This window comes from Pseudorca crassidens, chromosome 7, assembly GCF_039906515.1.
Source record: "Pseudorca crassidens isolate mPseCra1 chromosome 7, mPseCra1.hap1, whole genome shotgun sequence".
In the NCBI taxonomy this organism is placed as follows: domain Eukaryota; kingdom Metazoa; phylum Chordata; class Mammalia; order Artiodactyla; family Delphinidae; genus Pseudorca; species Pseudorca crassidens.
In genome coordinates this window covers 107,130,014-107,147,910 of record NC_090302.1, presented here as the reverse complement: position 1 = coordinate 107,147,910, position 17,897 = coordinate 107,130,014, and the positions used below count along the sequence as shown (strand labels likewise).

At 44.2% G+C, this 17,897-nt stretch overlaps 1 protein-coding gene across 8 annotated transcripts in view; it reads right to left on the bottom strand.

The window, feature by feature from the left end:
• The window catches only part of MSRA (methionine sulfoxide reductase A), a 369,385-nt gene that overhangs the window by 80,387 nt on the left and 271,101 nt on the right, over positions 1-17,897 (bottom strand). For all 8 annotated transcript variants that reach the window (XM_067745309.1, XM_067745306.1, XM_067745314.1 and 5 more), the window contains one exon: positions 16,356-16,462. In XM_067745309.1, coding sequence (XP_067601410.1) covers positions 16,356-16,462 — 107 coding nt within the window. The remainder of the gene's footprint in view (positions 1-16,355; positions 16,463-17,897) is intronic.

Here is a 17,897-nt window from a genome sequence, read left to right as displayed (position 1 = left end):
TTCCTATCACAAGTGCTTGAGTGTTAATCTTTGTGGATTCTTGACACCAAACAACACCCTTTGGGCGAATATGTACAAAAATAATAAATTAGAGTTTCATTCAACTGTTTTTGGCACAGTGATATCCCTGAAACCAGGTTCTTTTTCCTCCCACAATTATTTTTCTTTCCTACTGAATCTTTGCTAATTCGTAATAAAGTGTTTGTATTGGTAAATGTTTCTAAGCTTGTTAATGAATCCTTGTGGCACATGGGGTCTGGTGCTTTCCTTAAGGAAATGAGAATGCCTAAATAAAACAAACATTAGATCTACATTTGGAGGATTCTGTACATGGAGTTTATTGCCCAGTAAGAAACTGATGTTCTATACAACATGCAAAGAACATAAGGTGTCAAGAGTTTAGTGTTTAGATTAAAAACAAATGCTGTCATTTTAGTCTCCTGGTATACAGTGGGTGCCCGATAAATCTCTATTGAGAAAACATCAAGCTCTAACCCTTGTCTATAGTTTCTCACCATCATTATGTTATACATTCTGAGAAGCAGTGAGGAAATTAAGGGCCATTTTATACAACCATTAACCCACATCCTGTGGCTAAATAATGTTGAACTAAATATCTTAGAGAAATTTCTCCAGATAGATGAGTCTAAAATTACAGATAAGAAAATGGGGAAAAAAGGAAGCCTGGCCATTTTTCTGATGTAGAGTGGGCAGCAGGAGTACTGATGTCTAGTGGTCTTATTCCTGTGTGTCTCTAGTAAATTGTGATCACAGGCTATGGAGATTTCTTACCAATTCAGGGAGTTTAGACTGATTTCTTTTCCAGGTATTTAAATGGGACACCAGGAACCTCTCTGGCTTTTACTTAACTTTCTCTCTGGAAAACTCACTGTTAAACCTGTTTCTCACTACATTTTTTCTTATGGCCTCATAAATACTGATCAAGGATGGTAACTGGGGCTTCCCTGGTGGCGCAGTGGTTGGGAGTCTGCCTGCCGATGCAGGGGACACGGGTTCGTGCCCCGGTCCGGGAGGATCCCACGTGCTGCCGAGTGGCTGGGCCCGTGGGCCATGGCCACTGAGCCTGCGCGTCCAGAGCCTGTGCTCCACAACGGGAGAGGCCACAACAGTAAGAGGCCGGCGTACCGCAAAAAAAAAAAAAAAAAAAGGATGGTAATTGGAGGATTAGCAGTGAAACCTGGGGGTAAGTGGAAAGTGCAATTGGAAGAACAGTTGCTTGTAGGTTTTGTAAGTCAAAATCTACCCCCTTCTATTTTTACTCCATACACTTGATCCTATCTTTTGGGGCAAAATATTACTCAAAGTAACTTCACTCAAGTTTTGCTAAAAGCATCATTTGAGTTGCAATGTGAAATATTCTAGCATTCTTGCCACTAAAGCACATTCTTTTGAATGCTTGTTAAGGTCCTATTTCTAGAAATGCAAAGGCTCTCAATTTTGCTTAATTTTCCCTAAGTGGGTGCTGTACCCAGTCTAAGAGAGAGGAAAGGAAAGAACTCAGTTTGCTGGTAGGTTTAATAGCCTCTAGGTGACGTAGGACACTGGATTTGAGAGTAAGCTCGGGGGGACTCTCAGCCTTGTTTCCAGCCTGATCCAGTGTTTGTTCACTTTCCTGGCTCTGATCAGCACATGGATAGAAAGACTAGTACGTGAACCACTGGCAACTGTGTCAGTCCTGGTTACACCAAGTTGCAGAAGCAATAGCTCTCTTATAATCATACAGAAAGACAGGGAAGTGACATATCTTTTTTTTTTTTTTCTGTTCCATAGTTCTTTCAAAGATTTATGAGTAAATCCTCAAACTTCTAGATTCAGGACAAAAGGGATGAGCAAAGATGGCAGAGAGGCAGACGTTAATAACACAGACCTTCTCCATCATGATTTTGTGGTACATTTCTATTTTTTTTTTTCGGCCGTGCTGCACGGCTTGTGGGATCTTAGTTCCCCAGCCAGGGATTGAACCCGTGCCCCCTGCAGTGGAAGCACGGAGTCCTAACCACTGGACCGCCGGGGAAGTCCCCTACAATTTCTATCCTGATAAAGCCCAAACCATCCCAAAATAAATAAGGGAACAAAATAAGTCTAAGAGAGGGAAGCAGAGGGGACAATAATTTTTAACTTTGTCCCACTGGTTCTGGCACAAATCCTCTCCTTGTCATCAGCCGGGAGCATTTTGCTCAGTTAAAGTACACGTATACAGTGCTTTCAGTTAGATTATAACCACAAGCAGCCGCCACAAGGAACAAAAAAAATTCCTCAAGCCATTAGCCCCTGATCTCGACAAATTAAACACCGATGACACATTCTTATCAAGTGTAAAACAGGCATGACAAAGCATGAGTAGAGATGGGAGGAATGGCCTTCACCATAGGCTACCCTCTCCATATATAAATCTGTAGGGGCATTAAACATCCAGGGACCCACTGTGGCCGTGTGACAGATGGAGAAAGCAAGCACAGAGTTTGGAAGCAAAGAACTGAAGTATGCATTCTGGGCTCACCCATTCACAAGTGGTGTGACCTTGGAAACCACCAGCTCCAGTCTCCTGTAAAGCAGGGACCACACATGGGCGGAGCAGATGAGAGCATATTCGTGAAAGTTCCTTCTCCAGCCTCAACTATGCTGACTGGAGCTGTCAGTGTTGGCCCAGGGGGCAAGGTCACCATCCACTGCCAAATCCCAACTGGTACCGGACCCTGGAGACTGAAGGCCCCGGGTGTGGCTGATGCACAGGACACCCCACCACTAATCGGTGGGGACCTAAAACCCACCCGACGAGGGAGCCCAAGATAGGCAGCTGGGGTTCTGCCAGCGAGCCTTTCATGGCTGTACCTCTCTCTACCTGTCCGATTGGCCAGGTGTGCGGTCAGGCACCGGAGGCATAGATTCACTCGGCCATGAGGTAAGGATGCGAGTGACCTACAGCTCTGAGGCCAGAACCATAACCCGTAGCTATGATTCCAATCACATCGTGAAATTCAGAGGTGGCTCCAAGAGGAAAATGATTTTTAAAACAATAGGTTCGGGTGCCGATTTTGAAATGGAATGCTGTCCTCTTCTCGTTTTAGAGTGACAGGGTAATGGTCAAGGTAAATGGAATCTGATAGAGGCTTTTATTTTGACAGCTTAACTTGGGCCCAGGCCCTCTCACTATGGGGATGGCTGGGACTAGAAAGGGTCATCCTACGAATTTCAATCCAAACACTACAAAAGAAAAGAGAGCTCAGAGCAGTTCAAGGTGAAGGAAAAGGCAGCCCACTGGTCTTGACGGGCGCTGCTTTTGTCCTTCACACACTTCACACTTGAGGGAGAAACTAATGACATTGACCTCGGGGGGGGGCCCCCATTCCCCCGGCAATGTCCACAGCTGTGGTGGGCGGTCCCTGCGGGCCTCTGCCCGCCGCCCCGTGCTCTGTTAATGTGGCCAAGCCAGCAGCTGACTGAAAACAGTGGCAGTCTGGCACTAGGCACACGACCCCTGACACTGCGGGCCTTTTTTCTCCTCTCCGCTAGCAGCCAATGGGCGGGCTCTCTCCACCGGCTGCCATGGCAACGAGAAGACGGCTCCGCAGTGCCCAGAACAGATGTCACAGAAGCCAAGATGAATGTCGTGGGAGCGGGGAGCGTGTGGCAGGGGCCGAGGGGGATGGGGGGGACGCATTTGGAGTTAAATGGTCCCACCAGAGGGAGTCAGGCATATTTTGAAGGAAGTGCAAAGCGGTAACATCTCTTTTCTTTTTCTCCCTGTCCCTTAAGTTCCAAACACACATGCACACACATGTCCTTTCATCTCCGCTACTGAGGTGCTTGCGGCTCTCTGGCTTTCACGGCAATCGTGAAAGCTCTGATTTCTCGAAGCCTTAAATGAACATCGCCTCCATTGCAGACATGCAAGCGGGCGTTCTGCAGTCATTTAGGAACAGGCTGGGAAGCTCTGTGGAGGGCAATCGGAGAAACTTAGAACCACATGGAGCTGAGACAAAATCCACGGGAATTTCACAGGAAGACAACAAACCCTGTTTCACTCCGGTTGCCCCTGAACTGTAAGGGCTCCTACTCCCCTCCCCCCCACCCCGCCCTGGTTATTTCTCTGATTGGACCACTCCTAAGGCCATTTTATATAGACTAAACCAGGGCAAGCCTTATAAATCTACCTGCTTGAGCAACAAAGGCTCTTGTGTTGTCTCCAGGATAGATCCTACCCTAGCTGAAATACTGTATTTAAAATGTTTCCACTGCCTTCCGTCTACCTGCCTCTGAAATTAACAAGTAGAGCATGTGCACGCAGGCGCAGACCATAAACCTATATATATCAGTTGGTAAGATAAGAGCGATATTGGCGCTGGCAGGCACTAGACACTGCAGACCTTTTCTCCCCGTTTGCAGCCAATGGGCAGGGACCTAATCTGGTCCCGGTTATCAGACCACATGAATCAGGGAGATAGGAGGGACCACGTATAGGCCCTGTCGTCATCCGATAGATGAAATGTACCGAATGTGTCAGAGGACGGGAAACATCACTTAGAATGATTTTGCACTTAATTCCTGCCACAAGCACGTGGAGAGAGCCTGCTTTGTGCACAGAGCCACATGGGCTCACTCCACAGGGCAGGCCCCACCTACAATCTAGAGGGAGAAGAACACGGAAACTCTGACAAGGGGCCGATGAAGGGTGGAATGGGTGTGGCAAGCAAAGCAGGATGCGAACACGGAGGAAGGCTCAGAGAAGTGTCCCTAGTGTGAGGAGATGAGGGCGCGTACTCTGTGACAGATGCCTGACATGCACACCATACCTTATAATGCTATAGCACCCTAAGAAGGAGCCATTACGATCCTATTTAACAAATCAGGAACCCCAGGCTTAGAGAGGTGGCTGAGCTGCTGCTGCCCCCAGTCATCCCCCCACCTCCACGAGGGTTCTGCCCCACCAGCCAATGGCTCATCAACCCAGTGCCATTATCACTGCAAAGAAAGCAGCTGTGTGTGGGCCCTATCTCCTGGGTATCACCTAAGCAGTAACGCCCAGGAAATCGTGGGCTTCAAACACTCACTGCATTGTTTCTAAAACATATTAAGGTATTCACACATAACTATTAACATTGAAAATGCTCGTTTGGATACATCCGGAAGTCACCTCAGGTACCACAAGTGGTCCATATGTCACACATAGGGAGCCACTGCATTTTCCCACGCTGGCCTTGCAAGATGAGGAGGAGTGCGGCCCATGGAGAATTTGAACTCACTCAAATGTCACCCTACGTGGGTCAGGGTTATTTTGTGTGTATACCTCCCCTAAAATGAAAATGTCTCCTTGGCCCTCACAAGAATGCCTTCTTGTATCATTATTCTGGCCAGTAAGTGGAATCCTAGGGTGCTCGCAGTGCACTTGGATGAAAAGCAGTGACTGTGAATCAAAGACTGATGGCTCAGCAATGCCCTAGTCTGCATCGCTCCTGGACGCTGCCACCAAAGGCAGAACTCCACCCCAGGGACGCACTTCCCTGCCACTGCAGCAACAGACTACAACCACCAGAGGGCAGTAACACAAACCAGATTTTTCATTCGGACCCAAATGTTAATGCACACAGTTTAATAATATGTAAAGCCCATTATTACAAGCTTTTTCTCTCCCCACCCCCTATTAATGAACAAATGCCCAGGGGTAATGCAGATATTTCTAAATACAGTGCAAGAAAGGGCAATCTGTACTCATACAAGGGGAGTCTAGCACACAGTAATAAGTGGAAATGAAAATAATCACCCAGATGCAACTAAAAGATCTATCTGTCTGTATGGCTGCATACATAGAAATATAGATGCCTGTCTCCCAGAAAGGGGCATTATAAAAACCTTTATTTCATAAGTTCTTATTTAGAGTTCATAATAATACCTGTAATGACAACCACAAAGCTACAAGAGGGGTGTAAGAGGAATTTCATCCTTACTGCTGGGCACACAAAGGGGGATTTTTCTCTTCGACTAAAGTAGGTGAATGAATTATTCAGGACTTCTCCATGGACATTTAAAAATCATAATTCCATGCTTTAAACAATAGCACAAATTTTTAAAAAAAGAAGAAGAGGAAGAAGAGCTGGTTAATCCCCAAACCATCAAATATCGACTGACATTTAGCCACGTCTACTCAGGGTGCTTTGATGCAAATAAATGATTTTTGGTGTTGGTAAAAGAGTCTTTTAGTGCTGTCGTTGGTTTTCACATCGGAGCACAGAGAACACAATAGATTGAGAAGGGATATTTCTAGAATGCAACCTACCCATTTCCCTGTAAACAAAGAAACAGGAATAATCCTGCCATTTTCTCTATTCATGACCGAAAGGAAGGTTCTCAGATCCTATATTTCCACAATGGTTTGAGATTTGAGGGCCCCTGGAAAAGCAGGATGAAGTCATTGCCGACAGCCTCGTCTCTGGAGTCACCCCATTAAACCGTGATATTCATAAAATGCTTGACAGATTACCGAGGACAGTGTGTGAGGAAAGCATATGGAATTCAGAGTCAGATGACTCTGTCTAAATGTATTACCTGGGTCATCTTGGAAACATGAATGAAGTCCATCTGAGCTTCGGTTTCTTCCTAAGGCAGGTAGGAGGACAGACCCTGAACTGCTTCCCTGTGTGGGGTGAGGCTTACCACTCATATGTTACGGGACAAAGCACTGGAAACTGTTAACATTTATAAAAATTTTTGTTGTTCTTATGTTCCCCACTTTATACACAGGGAAGTAGAGCTGTAAAGACTTGTGCAAGGTCAGGGTCAGTAAGGGCAGAGCAGGGCCCCAGGTACTCTCAACCACGGCTATGGTTCTCCCCACCCCTCCCTGGTATCTTAGTCAGCCCGGGCTGCCATAACAAAGTACCACAGATTGGGTTGCTTTAAACAAAAGACAATTCTTTCTCACAGTTCTGGAGGCAGGGAGGTGCCAGCAGGGTAGGTTTCATTGTGAGGACTCTTTTCATGACTTAAAGGCGGCCACCATCTCACTGTGTGTTCACGTGATCTCTCCTCTGTGTGCTCGTGGGGGGAGAGAGGGAGAGAGGCAGAGAGGGAGAGAGGGAGAGAGGGAGAGAGGGAGAGGGGGGAGAGAGAGACAGAGAGACAGAGAGAGACAGAGAGAGACAGAGAGAGAGAGAGGGAGGGAGTGGGTTCTGGTGTCTCTTCTTACAAGGACACTAATCCCACCATGGGGGCTCCACCCTCATAACCTCATCTAACCCTAAACACCTCCCAAAGGCCCCCGCTCCTAATGCCATCACACTGAGAGTTAGGGCTTCAACATATGAATTTTGGGAGGACACAAATATTCAGTCTGTAACAAGGGGTAACAGTGCGTTTCTTTATTCTGCTACATCTTTTTCGTTCGGGTCAACAAATATTTGCTGACAATCTGCTAGGTGCCAAGCACAGAACCAGGTCTTGGGGGAAACAAGAATGACCAGGAGCCCCCAAACAGCCCACTTAATGTCAGGATAGTTCCCAGAAAATGGTCTACAGGAAAGAGCATTTGTGACACATGGGCTTTTGTGACCATGTGTAGCAAGCACAGTTTATTACAAGAAACTTCATGAGATCCTTCTTCAGATAGCTGTGTTTGAAACAACTATAATGAGAGTCTGGCAACTAATCAGTACACAATTAATATTTGATAAGGTAATTAATGTATTAATTTACTGAGGAAGACGGGGGGAAGGTAAGGAAGGAAGGACCAATTTTCAAATTTTCAGCCTACAGATGCTTACAAGGAAACACAAATGATCTGTACCTCCTGGTAGGGAATTATCAGGTCCAGTTATATTATGATGATTATAGCATAACTGGATATTTATTAATTATATTTAATTTCTCTCAATTGAGTTGGCATAATTAGAACTACTTTCTTGACTGGAAGACTGAAGGGGCTCAGCTTTGACTAATGCATATTGGGTGGCTACTACAGGCTAGCTATAGTAGGTATATATATATATTTTTTTCAGTCCATAACAAGAGGTATTTTACATATATAGAAAATATTATTTAATTCTTATAACAAGCCTATGAGGAAATTTTGCTATCCACACTCAGGTAATTTAAAAATGAAGACTGGATCTTCATTTTTAAATTCAGGGATCCACGGGTAGTAAGTCACTAGGAGAGTACCAGAACACCCTCCCCAGCCATTCCAACATTATTTTGATTACTCACTCACACGCATAATTTTCTCCCCCAAATCTAGCTCTTAGGGTTTTTTTCCTGTTGTTATTTTTAGTATGCTACTTTGTTTTGGTAAGCAGGATGGGGGTGAAGGTGGATCTTTTTTGAAGGTAGAGATGTTTGAAAGGGGGATAAGCTTATGAAAATTTGTACCTCCCTTCAAAACTAGATACAGACCCCAAGAGAGAGGAGAGCAAGCCCTGTCCTCTCTGGGATACTGAGCGTGTTCTGTGGATGGCCCTGGAGTCCAGAAGAAGCCAGATGGGCACCCACTGGGTGAGCAGCCCAGGAAAGAAGAGCTCCCAGTTTCAGCCCCCATTTGAGGCTGGACATGTGACAGTGGTAGGATGGAAAGCAGATCCGCAGACTGTAGTAGGCTGAATAATGGTGCCCCCTGGTGCCCTAATCCCTGGAACATGTGAACGTTACTTTATATGGCTGTGATTAAATTAAGGGTCTTGAGATGGGGAGATTATCTTGGATTATCCAGTGGGCCCTAAATGTAATCACATGGGTCCTTGTAAGAGAGAGGCAGAGGGAGATTAGACACATAGAAGGGAAGGAGGCAACGTGGCCACCTAGACAGAGACTGAAAGGATGTGGCGAATGCCATGGAATGTCGGCAGCCGCTAATCAAAGTAAATAATCAAAGCTGAAGCAATTCTAAAAAATACTTGTTGTAATCCAATCATTGCAGATATTTTTTTATCTTTCACTTGGGTACTTTTTAAAAAAATGACACTGTATAGAGCACAGTGACAGATTGCTAGATAATTGAAATTTAAGATAAAATATGGCAAATAGAGACTATAGCTATGCTGAAGATTGGATGGATGGATGGATGGATGGATAGGTGGGATGCTGAGAGACAGAGCCAGATGTTAGGGCACTGTTTTATATTTGACACATGGTGGGTAATTGAACATTCACCCAAAGAGGTTATCCAGAGGAAAGCTTGTGCTTACTGTTCACAAAGCTTTGAGGAGTTGGGAAGGAGTGGGCTGTGTGGCCAGAACAACCTTTAGATTTATTAATTCTCTATCAAATTTCAGGTAACATAATCTATTGGTGATCAAAAGATTTAATTCCTAGATGAGGAAGAGTCAAATTTTCAGGACATAAAAAGCACAAGTGAACAACCCCCCTCCCTGCCACAGGTCACTATTCAACTTAGAGTATTAGAAAATGTCATCATAGGTTCACTTGAGAGGTAAACCGTCTACATCTCATGATCCAAAAACAATTAATAATACATCCAATTGTCTCCTCCAATTAATACCATAAGCAAAGAATTCCACTGTGAAACTCTGAGGAAAAAATATGAAAATGCTGTTAACAAAAGATTACGAAGTCTTTGTCAAAGGCAAGAAGACCCCACATTTTGTGCAAAGGCTGCAGCTCACCAAAGATGTGAAGCAGCTGTCAGATTCTGTGAACAGAATCCCACCCTTTCAAGGTCAAGGAACCCAGCGTGAAGCTGAAGTGTCACTCTGATCCTCTTCTGTAAGATTCTCCAGCCTCCTCTAATCTGAATGGAAATTAGCAAACTTCTTCAGCCTTTCTTCCTTTCCTAGGGTTGTTGGTGAGCCTGGTATCTACAACCCAGCCAACTCTGCAGAAAACCACAGTTTAGATGGAAAATCACTTTGGGTTTCTGGCTCATCAGCAGTACTGCACATCTAATTAGCTCAACAATTGGTCCCTGTGATAAAATCAGCTAATTTTATGTTCAAATGGCTGTTCCGTGGTAAGTAATACTGTCACTCTCAACTTCACGTGGCATAGAGAAGTTGCTGAAGAAGCTGCTTACTAGGGGGTCACTGGGGGCAAACCAGTGAAGACTATTAAATTAGTAACTTCAGTCAATGTTACAGTTAGTACAGAGGGGTCCCGCCAGGGCTCAAATAAGATGAATTCCCAGGATGTGGTGACAGGGCCAGAAATGCCAACTCTTACCAGAGAAAACAATACATATAAAATGATGGAAAGCCACCTGCAGAACCTCCCCGAGGTTTAACCCAAATGTTTGTAATGAGGTAGATTACGGAGTCCTAGGCCCTCATCCAGTACTGTTAAGAATGACTCTCCCAGATTAAAGACCCCTGTTGCTTCAGGAATGTGTTCAAGGTTATGCTGGAAAGAAAACCCGGGAAGCCAATTCCAGGTGTCACCTCCCAACTTCCTCTCCTTCACTCACCTGTGAAGGCAACTTGTGATATCTGAGACTCTTTCCCTACTTCGTGAGTGACCTAGTAAAAACCACGTTACTCTTTAAGGTAAATGTAAAAACACAGATCAACTTCTTTATGGTGTAAAAGCTAATCACACTGCCTCTCACCAGCACTGAGAATTGCTGATTTCTTTTTCTTCTTTTGGTGTGTATTTATCAATTACACCAATTGCACGGACAGTTAAAAATTGATACAAGCTTCAAAACTAGAAACAAGAAATGCATGAATGCATACAATTTTACATAAAGATACAGAGAGACATATTCTTACCTATATCTAAACATATCCATTATATCTATGTATGTATACTGATACATATAGTCAGAGATATAGAAATGGCTCCATTTGTATAAAGTACTTAAAACAGTAATTAGCATGTAGTAAGTACTTGGTACTGTTGCTGTTCTATTAACATCAATGTCATTATATGTACATATAGATATATCAACTATATACATACATAACTGTATATTATGTAATTCTACGATTGTAGCAGGATGCCTGCTAAAATTAGACTCGTGTTTTTCATTCTCTGCTCTAACAGAGGAGCCAGAAAGTCACTAAATCATAGTAAATTATCCTGGAGACACTGTAGTCACTTGGCTGGCGTGGACCGGGCAGGGGTGGGTGAAGGACCCTTTGTACATTGTTGCACCTCTCGTGCATCAGCTCAGATCCCCTCGGCCTCACCTTTCTCTCCTGCAGTCCCTGCTGCAGTGGCCAGCTCTGCATGGACTCTGCGTAGCCTCATGCAGTGTCTCACCTCACACCCATGCCATGTGCCTCTTGCTTCCTGCCCTGGGGACACAGTATCCTGAGCCCACAGGTGTGCAGTCCAGAAGTGCGGAGTGAACCCATGGGGGGTGGCATCCAACGGACAGATGCTTCCCTTCTTCCCCCGGAAGGACCCGTCATTTCATAAGGACCAGACACCCCTTCACCGAGAGCAGGGACCAACTTACATTGGTTCTCCTTCCTCTTCTCTTCCACTACCCTGCCCCTCACTCCTGCTCTGTGGCACCCAGTAAAGTCCTCACATATAAGCCTTTTTCACGGGCTCTCCTTTCTACAGGACCCAGACTAAGACAAAAATCACAGTGGTCACCTGTGTGCCAGTGCTCAACAAGGTAGGTGACACCATGAGACACTTTGTTCTTTGGTTCCTGAAAAGGAAAATGGCTTGACCCCTCATGGCATAGATAGGAAAAGAGGGAAAAGGACAGTAGTTCTCACTGCTCAAGGTGGGACAGAAGGATAAATCCTGACCCGGAGTTTCCGGGTGGGGACCCTTGGGCACTGGCTGTGTCAGGAAAGGAAGAGATCTCTGCACTTGACAGAGCTCAGCCACGGGTCCCCAGGGCCATGGCTCTCAGTCCTCAGCTCTGTCCAGCGGTGGCTGGAGGAAGAGCACTTGACCCTCACGCTGTGCCTCTCCAGAGAGGAGAGGAGAGAGCAGTTCCTGAGCTCTCACAATGCACCAGCCCGGGAGCAGAGGGCTTGTAACCCTGGGTCTGCCAGCCCGGGAGCCAGACTGACGCCCCACCCCCTGCAACACACACACCGCCCCACCCCTTATACTGCTGTGCTGTCGAATCAGGCTGCCGCTGGCCTCATGTGGCTATGTAAATACACAATTAAATTAGTTAAAAGAAAATAAAACGTTCGGTTCTTCAGTTGCATGAGCCACATTTCAAGTGCTCAACACCTCTATGTGGCTAGCGGCTCCTGCCGGACGCTGCAGGAGAGACCACCACCATTGGGTAGAGAGCTGTACGGAGGCTCTGGTCTAGAGTCAAGACTCTATGGGTTTTAGTCAGTTTGCCAGGAGGGAAATACTGGACCTCCTACTCATCTATCAGTGGACTCCAGGGCCAGTTTTTATTTATGTATAAAAGAGTCGTGAGAGTATTTGTTCTCTGAGCTGGTGATAAAGCAGTTCTATGTGATTATGTTAACAGCAATGGGTATCTGGATGCTGGGGGCACAAGAAGGCCCCAATCTTTATTTTAAAAGTAGACCCTACTTTTAAAAGTCAAGCAAAAAATATGTATATGTAGGAATGTATTTAATTCCCATATGCTTAAGTACAGAACACCCAAAAAGCACTAGGTTAGAACAACTGTCTAGAATATAAGACTAACATTCCCCAAATCTACAAAAATAATGGAGAAATTATTAAAACAAATAATATTTAATAACTAAATTTTACTTCATATGTGTATCTGTTATCTAAGACCAATGTGGGTTCCACTCAAAGCTGAGGATAAGAAACTATATTGGGGTAGAAACCAGAAAATTAGGTGTAAGTTAGCCTCTTCAGTATCATGTGGAAGGCACTGACCTTGTGAACTTAAAATTTTCATTGTGAACACCAGAATATCAACTCATTTTGAGATATTCTGCAGGGAGATTAATATCCTTCCAGAGTCTCTAAGTATTACTGTTTGTACCTTAAGAGATTGTAAATCATTATATTAGGAAATCAATATACAGCATTAATCATATGTAACTTTTAGTATTACTTACTAACACAGCCTTTATAATTAAATATAAAGAGATTAAATAAAATAGAACTAACTTTTCAGGTTTTGCATGGGGCCAGTTCTCAGTGGAGCCACAGCACCTTGTCTGGTGTAGGCACCTCCCTACCCATCTCTCCAATGCTGGTGTTCCTCAGGTCCTAAGCCTCCTCTTCTCATCACTTTTCACTTTTCTAAGCGATCGTATCAGCAACTAAGGCTTCATTTACCAAATATAAATTGATGATCCCAACAGTAATAAGGGCTACCATTTGTTGAGCACTTACTATGTGCTACGCCCTGTGCTTTACAAGCATTAACCCAGTTGATAGTCACAATAACCCTCCCTGCAAGGTGGGAACAGCCCATGTCTCCTCCTAATAGCCACGTGGATGCACGCATCAGGGGTACCTTAAACACCACCCTTCCAAACTTAACTCACCCTCCCCACAAATCTGCCTCTGCTCCTCCATACCTTCACACAAAACATCACTAGCCAGAAGCCTAAGTCACCCTGGATTCCTCCCCCTCATCTAGTCTCCACTTCCAATCCAGGCCCAGGTTCTATTAGTTCTCCTTCCTAAATATCCCTTCATTCCATTCATACCTTCACCATCCTAGACGAAGCTCCCATCACTTCTGGCCTACAGTCCTGTGACAGAGGTCTCTCATCCTTATGTGTCTGCCTGAGGTAAATATGATACATGGCTTTCTGAGTGTCAGGCATCTGATAAAAACTTATGCAGCTGACATACCAGCTGAGGCAATTCAAGGCTGGAGGTCACAAGCTGAAGGGAAGCACACGTGCCCAGGTAAGCCTACCATTATCAGAAAAGTCATCACGGGGGAGGGGTGGTGGTGGGATGAATTGGGAGATGGGGATTGACATATATACACTAATATGTATAAAACTGATAACTAATAAGGACCTGCTGCATAAAAAGTAAATAAATAAAATTCAAAAAAAAGAGAAAGAAAAGTCATCACATACATGCACCCCCATGTTCACAGCAGCACTATCTACAATAGCCAAGACCTGGAAACAACCTAAATGTCCATTGACAGAGGAATGGATAAAGAAGATGTGGTGCATATATACAATGGAATACTCCTCAGCCATAAAAAAAGAACGAAATAATGCCATTTGCAGCTGCATGGATGGACCTAGAGATTACCATACTAAGCAAAGTAAGTCAGAAAGAGAAAGACAAATACCATATGATATCAGTTATATGTGGAATCTCAAGTATAACACAAATGAATTTATCTATAAAATAGATACAGACTCACAGACATAGAGAACAGGCTTGTGGTTGCCAAGGGAGATGGGGGGTGGGGGAAGGATGGATTGGGAGTTTGGGACTAGCAGATGCAAACTATTATATATAGACTGGATAAACAACAAGGTCCTATTACACAGCACAGGGAACTATATTCAATATCCTGTGATAAACTATAATGGAAACATTTTTTTAATTAAAAAAAGAAAAGTCATTATAAAAAGAGATCTGAGAAAGGATAATTTATACTTAAAAGCTTTTTAGAATGGAAATATAAACAGGCTCAAATGAGTTCAAAACGTTTATTTTCTTGTAGCTTCTGCAGCACAGTGCAGCTGGGGTGCCTCTGGCTTGAGGTCCAATGCGAGGCTGCAGACAAATTATCAAACTGGGGCTGCAGTCTCAACTGAAGGCTTGACTGGGGTTGAGGGGCTTCCAAGCTCATGCATGTGGCTCTTGGAGGCCTTGGTCCCTTTGCCATGTGTGCCTTTATACAGGGATGCCCCACAACATGGCAGCTGGCTTCCCCCAGGGCAAGTGATCCAAGAGGCAGTGAGACAGAAAGGGCCCCCAGGATGGAAGCCACAATCTTGTAATGAACTCATCTCAAAGGTAACATCCCATTGCTTCTGTCATTCATTCGGAGGGAGTCATTAAATCCAGCCCACACTCAGGGATAGGAGATTCCACGTGGGCAGCAACCACTGAGGGCCATCCTCGAGGTTGCCTACTATTATCATCCAAGCAGACTTCACAGCCTTGGAGGGAGGGAGGGGACGTGCTAAGGAATAAATGGGGTCCTATCAGCATCTCCGTTAGCCCTGTCTGCTTTTCGGAGTTGAACTGACTGTGAGTGGCATGTCCTGCTCCTTTTTCTCAATAGGTGTACTCTTGTCCCTGCCCCCTCCTCACTGCCACCTCTGCCACCAGAGGGATAGGTGGAGAACCCACACATTCCTGAGAATGGCTGCGTAGCAGACTTTTTACATAATTCTAAAATAGATCAGCATTACTGTAGCTCCTGGCTCTACTCTTAAATGTGGATCCAACTCTCTAGAAAATATAAAGATAATTAAAATTTAAACACTATCACAAAGTTCTAAAATTTAAAGCAACTCAAGTTATTTTGAAAAGAACTAAATCTCTATCAGAGGAGATTTTAAAAATATAATACAAGTTAATGGTGAAAAATAATTATTTCATGATGTAACATCTATATTTCTGAGAAGTATTTTTATTATAATTCAATCTACTGTTACAAGCAAGAGAGAGAGCACTATGGGTTGAATTCTGTGTCCCCAAGAAGATGTTGGAATTCCAACTACCAGGAACTCAGAATGTGAACTTATCTGGAGATAGGGTCTTTTTTTAACATCTTTATTGGAGTATAATTGCTCTACAATGGTGTGTTAGTTTCTGCTGTATAACAAAGTGAATCAGCTATACATATACATATATCCCCATATCTCCTCCCTCTTGCATCTCCCTCCCTCCCAGAGATAGGGTCTTTAACAGAGATAATCAAGTTAAACATGGGCATTAGGTAAGGCCCTAATCTAATATGACCGGAGTTGTCATAAAGGTGTTCATTTGGACACAGAAACAGGCACACATAGAGGGCAGATGATGTGAAGACACAGGGAGAAGACGGCGGTCTACAAGCCCAGGAGAGAGGCCTGGAGCAGATCCTGCCCTCACAGCCTCCAAAGGATCCAGCCCGGCCAACACCATGATTTTAAACTCCCAGCCTCCTGAACTGTGAGACAATAGATTTCTGTTGTTTAAGCCTCCACGCCCTGCCACCCCGGTCTGTAGTACTTTGTTATGGCAGCCCGAGTAGATTAAGACAGGCAGAGAAAAAAAAAGAGAGACTCAGAGAGAGAGAGAGAGATTATATGTTAAGCTGTATATTCATCTGGAGGACTTGACTTTAAAGAGAAATGGCATAAGGGCCTACTCTTCTATGGAGCAGAAAGGCTCAATTCCAACAGGCTGACAGAAATTTCCAAAACATGTGAAAACAGAACACAGTGCCAACTGCCAAGAACCAGACTCTGCCTCCACAGGTGGGGTCCGGGAGGGAGAGGGGACCCTACCTTCTGGTAGTCCTCTTTGGACCTCAGGGAGGCCTCCATGTGCTCAGCAGAGGTCGGGTAGATGGCAGAGCGGTACTGAGAGCCGTGGTCGTTGCCTTGGCGCAAGCCTGGGAAAGCAGAAAGCAGAGGATTACTGGGGTGGCCTGGGCAACGAGGCCAGTGCCACACATTCTCCATGACTCGTGTCCTGCTAAGTGCTTGTTTTAACTGCATCCTGACACCACTCTCCTTAAACAAGCGTGCAACGTATCTGTTTTGCTTTGCCTATTTTAATTGTAACAAATATCTTTGAACTTAAGGTAAATTTATCACAGGCCTTGCATCGCAGTAGATGCTCTGCAAATATGCATTTTTCTATGCAGATATTTAAGTCATAACCATGTATCGCTTGCAAAGCACTGTGATACACACCGTTTCCTTGGATCCTAATGAGACATTCTGTGTGGCAGGTGTTACCGTCCCTCGACTGGCAGATAAGGAAATGGAATAATATACGTGGAAGTGCCTGGCCTAGTGCTTTGCACACAGGAGTTGCCTAATAAATGACAAAGTGACTGATGCTCAGAGAGTTTAAAGAGTTTGCCTAAGGTCATGCACCTAATCAAAGAAAAACCTAGCACTTAAAATCAGCCCAGCACACTTTCCACCCTGTCACAGCAGCTAAAGTGTAGATGCTGGTCAATTTCTAACTGAATGATAGAGTCCCCAAGTTAAACAGCCACAGGCCTGCCATAGATCCCCTATAGATCCCCATGTTGTTGTAAAATGAACTTCACACATGTTTACTGCATCATTCAAGCATCAGTTTCAGTTTTAACAAGTGCCCCCAAACTCCTCCAGTAAAAGATGCGACTTTCCAAAACAAACAGTTCCATATTTTCAAGCCCCCAGCTTAGCTGGCTTCCTAGAAATGCCATTGTCCCACCTTCAGAGTCCCTTCTTCTCCTCAATGCACGAAGGTCACATGGGGACCAGGAACCAAGCGGCTTAAAGAGCCAATACCAATAATGACATCAAAATATTAATTTAATATTATATAACAAAAATAAACCAGCCCATGCCTCCAATAAGCATTGATTAATACCAAATTAGTATATCTATTTCATTTCTAAGTTATATATTCATTTAAGTATTATAGTAGTAGTCTTATGGTGTACAATATATAAGTATTATTTACAGTATATAGTATGTATTATAAATATTATTTATTAAGCACCTAATACATGCTGAGTACTTTTTCAGATGCTGAAGATATAGCAGTGAATGAAAGAAAACCCTGCCTTCACAGAGCTCACATTCTAGTGGAGGGTAAGAGACTGGATAAATATACATTCCAGAATGTTCTTTGTTTTCAATTTTCCCTCCTTCCAAGTAGGGCTTTTCCCGTATGACTACTTCCCATCCTCTTGTCCTAACATCCATTTGCATAATGGCAAGACGGTTGCATCACTGTTCCTTCTGAAACATTCTCCACGAAGAAAAAATATTGCCGGATGGCTGATTTTTGATCAAGTCAGACCCCTCTCCATTCAGAACAAGATG